This window comes from Akebia trifoliata, chromosome 8 (assembly GCF_017979445.1).
Source record: "Akebia trifoliata isolate Shusen 1 chromosome 8, ASM1797944v1, whole genome shotgun sequence".
Classification (NCBI taxonomy): domain Eukaryota; kingdom Viridiplantae; phylum Streptophyta; class Magnoliopsida; order Ranunculales; family Lardizabalaceae; genus Akebia; species Akebia trifoliata.
The window spans coordinates 23,175,728-23,183,137 of NC_141382.1; the positions used below are offsets into that span (position 1 = coordinate 23,175,728).

Below are 7,410 nucleotides of genomic sequence, written 5' to 3' on the forward strand. Positions count from 1 at the left end.
TTCCATTACATCCTGAAGGCTTTTAAAAAGAAAAAAAGAGGGATAGAAGAAGAAGATGCAAGTTAAAAAAAATAAATAACAACTACTATACCTACCTTGTCCCCTTGGAAGTCTTGAATGAACTTGGGCTTAAGAAATGAACTTGAGAGTTGAGGGTTGAGAGAGTTGAAGGTTGAGAGATGAGAAATGAGTAGAGTTTTAGGTTAAAAGATGGGGGCTTGAGAGCATGAATTGTTCATAGAAAATGAGGGTATTTATAGAGTTTTTGGATAACTTTTAGGGATAAAGTGGTCCAACCCTAAAAATAATGAGAATGGACATAAGGTTTATGCTATTTCTTTTTAAATTTTTTATTTGTTTGAGGGCAAATATGACATTTGTGAAGAAACCCTAAAAACATTCTTTGATCTTTGATTTTTTTGGTAAATAGAGACGAGAGAACAAAAAGTACTTTTGGGAGGATGAATAAGGGAGTGACATGTGTAAAGGTGGAGTGGTAGGTGAAAAGTAGACCTTGGTTCATTTGTAAATAACTTATAAAGCAAGGGTGGAAGTATATTTTTGAAATAATGGGAGAACAAAAGTACTTTTGGGAGGGTGAGTAGGAGAATAACATGTGTAAAGGTGAAGTGGTAGGTGAAAAGTAGACCTTGGTTCATTTGTAAATAACTCATAAAGTAAGGGTGGAAGTATATTTTTGAAATGGACTAATGAGAGAACTCCATGTATGTACTTGAAGATTCCTACCTTTTGAGGGTATGATTGGAAGTTCTCTCAAGTTTATAGATTATTACCAAAGACCAAAGTATCTTTTTGATTTAACCACACCTTTTGAGAAGGACATTATTGGATTTTCACAAGGAAGAGTTAACTCTCCAATTAGATAAGGCATTGGGTATTGAGGGCTTATGAGAGATCAACATGTGTCATCTTTTGAGAGAGTGTGAAAGAATATACTTAGAATGGACTTGGTATTGGGCTTAGGTGATGGACTTGGGCTATAGATTATGGGTATTATGGCTATGGACTTAACTTATGAATAGTGGGGTTGGAGATGGACTTGTTTATGGATAATGGGTAATGGACTTTGGGTATTAAGGGTAGGTTTGAGAGTGGGTTTAGTAGGACTTAGCTTATGGATAATAGGTTGGTTAATGGAGAATGGATACGAAATTGGGTTGGTTCATGATTAGGAAGGTGGGTTAGGTATGAATTTAAATTATATTAGGAAACTGGTATAGAATTAGATTGGATTAGGGACAAGGTTGAGCATGTAAACTATATGACATGATGCAAGTATGCATGAAAATAATGCCAAGTAGCAATGCGGGCCCGTTGAGAGGTTCAAATTCTCATTTGAAATCAATTCGAAAAAAATTAGATTTTCTTAGTGGGTTCGTGCAAATTGGGGTGTCTACAGCTGGCCCTCTTTGCAGGAGTTGCTTGCAAAGAACTGCAAAGAATAGACTAGACATTTATTTGTGCGAACCCGAAATGATTCATCGCAAGATGCTTAAAAACATTGGGTAGGTTGATGGTTTTTTTTTTTTTTGGGTTAAATTTGGCTACCCAAGCACGGGGTCTGATAGGGTTAGCTCTTTTTTTTTTGAAATCCTTGATTTTGTGGCACGGAGCTCGTTTGAAATCTTGGATAGAATATTCGATGATTTTTTGAAAGTGATTGACGGTTTAACCCATGCAATGTAATTTTGAGATATTTTTCTTTTCCCTTGTTAATTCCAAATTTTGAACTTCCATCTTCCCTTTTCATGGAAGTTATGGGATCGTCTTGAGAGAGTTTAACGCGTGATCATCCTTGAGAGAGACTTGCATGATGGTATGATATTTGAGTATTTGGTGTGTCATCATGCCTCGGATATGGAGAGAATCATCGTTGACCAAGCTGCTCAGATCAAAGCCTTAAAGGATGACTTGATGCCTACTAGGCTTTCCAAGGAAATACTTGAGAGGCTCTTTGCTCGTTATTCCTTCTTGTACCCTGCTTTTAATGAGAATGATGTAGCACTATTTGAAATGAATGAAATAGGTTTCTTACGTAGTGGCCTCAGATATATTTACTGCTTTCAAAAACTCTTGATTTTAAGAAAAATCCTAGATTCTTCGTCATAGGCCAAAAATAGTAATTTTGATGATGCATTTTTTTTGTTTTAGATTTTAAAAGATTGTCTTTGTTGAATAATATGTGATAGACTGTGTTTGAAAACTCTAACAGTTAACGATCATGGTGCCTTTGCCAAATGCCGAGGATACAAGTGTCAGCTAATCCTTAGCCTCTTTAGAGTCATCCCCGAGACTGAGAATTTTGACTGAGTTATCGTAGTTGCATCTGTTGGAACATTGAGGACTTCGAGATTTTTACCGTTCACAGTTTATACTCTTGCGGGTCAGGAGTTGTTTTTTTGTTTTTCTTTTCTTTTCTTTTGTTTTTTTTGTTTTGGTTGTTTTTTCTTTTTCATTTTTGCCCTTGCACCAGTTACGATTTTCACCAGACCAGATTTTCACATTTTTGCGCATCAATGCCCTTTTTGGGTTTTCATCGTGTTGGTGGTTTTGATCTTGCCATAGACTGATCTTTTGACTCATAGTGCCCTTGCGGGTTTTCACCATGTCATTTCAGTCTATGCTTTCTTTATAGATTTCACTTTGAATACCTTTCTCGGTTTCTCTGTGCCCCTTGTGGCTTGGTGACTCAAGTTGAGCTGTGAGATCGAATACTCTACACTTTTAGTAGCGTTCTTTCTTGAGTAACAGATCTTGACTCCCCTCTCGAGTTCCTCCAACGATTTTCATGGTATGGTGACTCAAGTTGAGCTTCGAGATCAATGACTCTACACTTCAAGTCATTTTTTTTTTCAAATATTTGATTTGACCTCCCCTCTCGGGTCTTCCAGCGACTTTGGTGGCTTGAAATCTAAAATAAGTAGCAAAATCAACTATATCCTGATGATGTTTTTCATGACATGCTTCCACCGTGATTGAGTTGCCTTGAATCATTCCTTGATCTGAGAGGACTTTAAATAGGACGAAACATAGGCTTAGGCTATGGTTGCGAAAGGATAAGAAAAGTTGAATCTGGATTTATTGAGGGATAGAATGGACACGGGGTTTGTCTATTTTTTGTTCTGAAAGTATAATCTATGTCTCCTTCCAGAGTCTCACGAATCGTTTAAGCGGGAGATTTGGGTCGAGCTTGAGATCAAGTATTCGAGATTTTTGACTTTTTGATTTTTTTATACTTTTAGTCGAGCTTGAGATCAAGTATTAGAATGGTACTTTTGTTTTGACTTTTGATTGTTTTTTTTTTTTTAGATTTTGACTTGCCCCGATTCTAGGTTAAGAAATGAATGTAATGGCTCAAAAAGGGTTAACTAAGGGTAAATAATTGTTCAGGTAGTAGAAAGATGTCCTCTTTTCATTTCAAGGAACGACTTTAGGCGTAATATTTTTTTACAGTATCGACATTGATCGGCTGTGGAAAGACTTCCCCATCCATCTTTGTAAGGATTAGCGCCTCTCCGGACAGTACCTTTTGGACGACGAATGGCCCCTCGTAATTCGAGAAAAATTTCCCTTTCGCATCTTTTTGTATTGGCAAAATCTTCTTCAGAACTAGGTCTCCTTGTGAGAACTCTCTAGGTCGAACCTTCTTGTTATAAACTCGTGCTATTCTCTGTTGATAAGTTTGCCCATGACAGATTGTTGAAAGTCGTTTCTCCTCTATTAAGTTTAACTGGTCGAATCGGGCTCAGACCCATTTGGTCTCATCTAATTCAACTTCTCTTAAGATTCGAAGGGAGGGAATCTCAACCTCAACAGGCAAAACTGTTTTCATTCCGTAGACCAGGGAATAAGTTGTTGCCCCTATCGAAGTTTGGATTGATGTTCAATAAGCATGTAGAGCAAATGGTAACATCTCGTGCCAATCCTTATAAGTGACAGCCATTTTCTCGATGCTCTTTTTGATATTTTTGTTAGCGCCTTCGACTGCTCCATTCATCTTTGGTCTATAAATGACTGAGTTGTGATGAGTGATCTAAAAATCTTTGCACATCTTGAACATGTCTTTGTTCTTGAGATTCTTGGCGTTATCAGTTACTATCCCACTTGGGAGGCCATACCGACATATGATGTTATTTTTCACAAACTTCGAGACATTGGCCCTTGTAACATTGGCGTAAGATGCTGCTTCTACCCATTTTGTAAAGTAGTCGATGGCGACCAAGATGAAGCGATGCCCATTGGAAGCTTGAGGATTGATCTACCCGATGACATCCATGCCCCATAGTGAGAAAGGCCAGGGAGAAGTCATATTGTGCAATTCTGAAGGTGGCGCATTGATCTTGTTGGCATAGATTTGGCACAAATGATACTTCCGAACATGTTGGTACCCGTCGCTCTCCACAGTCATCCAATAGTAATCCATTCTCATAATCTTCTTTGCGAGCATATGTCCATTCATGTGAGGTCCACAGACTCCACCATGTATTTTTTCGATCAGACGGTTGAGCTTCTGTTTCTGTTACACACCTGATGAGGACGTCGTGGTGCGACTTTTTGTATAAAACTCCGCTACTCAAGAAGAACTGTCCCGCCAATCTTTGAATAATCTTCCGATCAGTTGTTGTGGCATCAGGTGGGAAAGTTCGATCATCTAAGAATGCCTTGATGTCTGCATACCATGAGTTTTCCTCAGACTCTTCAACCTCCACAAACAAACAATATGCCGGCTCGTCTTGAATACCAATCTCAAGAGGGTCAACTATGGTATCTTCAGAGATGATGATCATTGAGGCTAGAGTAGCCAACGCATCTGCAAACTGGTTTTTAGCTCTCGGCATATATGTAAATGAGATCTGAACGAAATTTGAGCATAGATCCTCGAGATACTCGTGATACGAAACCAATCTCTGCTCTCGGGTCTTCCATTCTCCCGTTGTCTGGTAGACTACCAGATTTGAGTCTCCAAATACATCTATTTCATCCACTTCGTGGTCGATCGCTGTTTTCAACCCCACAATGCATGCTTCGTACTCAGTTTCATTGTTAGAACACTGAAACCTTAATCTAACTGCAATGGGGATATGAGTTCCGTCTGGCTTGATCAGGATTGCCCCAATTCCGTTTCTCTTGTGATTTACTGCTCCATCGAAATACATTTTCCAACTAGATTCTTCATCGTCGCTCTCGACTTCAGTGAACAAAATGGCTTAATTAGGAAAATTTGTCTTTAGTGGTTCATAGTCAGGCAGAGGGTGTTCCGCTAAGTGGTCAGCAATGGCTTGTCTTTTAAAGGCTTTTTGAGTGACATAGGTGATGTTGAACTCTGATAATAGTAGTTGCCACTTTACAGTGCGTCCTGTGAGTGTCGACTTATCAAAGAGATACTTCAAAGGATCCATTAGAGCAATGAGCATAGTCGAATAACTGGGAAAATAGTGGCATAGCCGTTGTGATGCCCAGACAAGGGCACGACATGTCTTTTCGAGGGTCGAATAGTTCACCTCGTAACTTGTCAACTTCTTGCTAAGGTAATAGATGGCTCGCTCTTTTCGACCTATTTGATCATGTTGCCCCAGTACACAGCCCATGGAGTTTTCTTGTACAGAAAGATACATCAATAGAGGTCGACCTGGTGTAGGTGGAACTAAAACTGGTGGATTAAACATGTATCTCTTAATCTTGTCGAAAGTTTCTTAACAGTCTTCATTCCATTCTTTCAGCTCATTCTTCTTCAGTAGTTTGAATACTGGCTCACAGATCGGAGTTTGTTGTGCGATGAACCGACTAATATACTGAATTCTCCCTAGGAATCTCCTGATCTCTTTCTCTGATTTGGGTGGCTCCATATTTATGATTTACTTCGTTTTAGCTGGATCGATTTTGATGCCTCTTCTACTGACAATGTACCCCAATAACTTTCCTGACGTAGTTCCAAATACACACTTTACCGGATTAAGTATTAAACTATACTTCCTTAATCGATCAAACAGTTTCTTCAAGTTTACTAGATGATCCTCATCGAGATTGGATTTAGCTATCATGTCGTCCACGTATACTTATATCTCCTTATGGATCATGTCATGAAATAAGGTAGTCATGGCTCGTTGGTAAGTTGCCTCAACATTCTTGAGATCGAATGGCATGAACTTATAGTGAAAGGTGCCATAAGGTATGATGAACGTAGTTTTCTCTTGGTCTTCTTTAGCCATTTTTATTTGGTTGTAACCCGAAAAGCCATCCATGAACGAGAACATATCGTGCCCCGCTGTATTATCGACCAAAGTGTCGATGTGTGGTAATGGAAAGTCATCTTTAGGACTGGCTCTATTCAGATCACGGTAGTCTACACACATGCGCACTTTTTCGTCCTTCTTTGGTACAGGAATGACATTAGTGAGCCATTCAGGGTAGGTGGATACTACGAGAAATCCTGCTTGAAACTGTTTCTTTACTTCTTCCTTGACTTTAAGTGTCCACTCTGGTTTCAACCTTCGCAATTTCTGCTTGACTGGCTTACTTCCCGATCTAATAGGTAGCTTGTGAACGACTAGATCTGTGTTTAAATCGAGCATGTCTTGGTAGGATCATGCGATGACATCTTGGTACTGCTGTAAGAACTTTGTCATATCTTCTTTCTATTCAATCGTCAATAGGGCCCCGATCTTAACAATCCGTAAGTCATCTTTGGTACCTAGATTAACTGAGTTTGTATCCTCTATATTTGGTTGAACACCCTTCTCGTGATATTTTATGAGTTCTTTGATTTCTTTTGGAGGATATTCAACCTCTTCCTCTGATTCATCTTCAATCCCCATGAGATCAAAGTCGAGCTCGAGGTCAAAGTCGTATTCATCTCTTTCGTATTCTGTTCTATCACAAGATTCATTCAACTGAGGAAATTCTTTGAAAACCTTTGGTATTTTACGGATTTCTGATTTTTTTGAATTTTGAAAATATTTGATTTTTTGAATTTTGAAAGATTTTTGATTTTTTTGGATTTTGCGGACTATCTGTATGCTTGAAACAAGATAAAGAAAAATTATGCAAATTCATTAGTAACGAAGGTGAGTTCCCAAAACAGTCTTGCTCCGAGGACGAGGGCTCATTATGGTCCTCGAGAAGATGAGATTTTGCTAATGGCATTTTTTTTGGAGGCCGTAGGGATTCTAGACCCCATGGCGGCCTCGTAAGTGATTGGGTATTCTTCCCAATTCTTGAAGACTTGCCCTTCTTCTGTAGGACAGATATCTCTGGAAAGTGACTTCCTTGATGGCTCCGATATGACTATCACTTCCGAGTGACTGTCGTCAAGTCCGGATACTTGTAAGGTGGGTGGAATTATGACAGATCCCCAATCGATTTGAAAGGGGAGCAATGATTTTTCTTCTT

At 39.0% G+C, this 7,410-nt stretch overlaps 1 protein-coding gene across 1 annotated transcript; it reads right to left on the reverse strand.

Moving 5' to 3' along the window:
- Nucleotides 1-1,920: 1,920 nt before the first annotated feature.
- LOC147396399 (uncharacterized) lies at nt 1,921-4,859 on the reverse strand. Its single transcript, XM_086450112.1, has 2 exons — nt 4,549-4,859; nt 1,921-1,999 (listed from the first exon to the last, which is right to left on the reverse strand). The coding sequence occupies exons 1-2, from the start codon at nt 4,857-4,859 to the stop codon at nt 1,921-1,923; spliced, it is 390 nt and encodes a 129-aa protein (XP_086306238.1).
- Between the last annotated feature and the right edge of the window lie 2,551 nt (nt 4,860-7,410).

Bases quoted from the DNA above. Each gene is read 5' to 3' on its own strand.
- LOC147396399 (XM_086450112.1), bottom strand. From the start codon at position 4,859: ATGCCGAGAGCTAAAAACCAGTTTGCAGATGCGTTGGCTACTCTAGCC. The intron at 2,000-4,548 runs GTGTGTAACAGA...CATTAAAAGCAG, and splicing joins CACCACGACGTCCTCATCAG to GGTACAAGAAGGAATAACGA.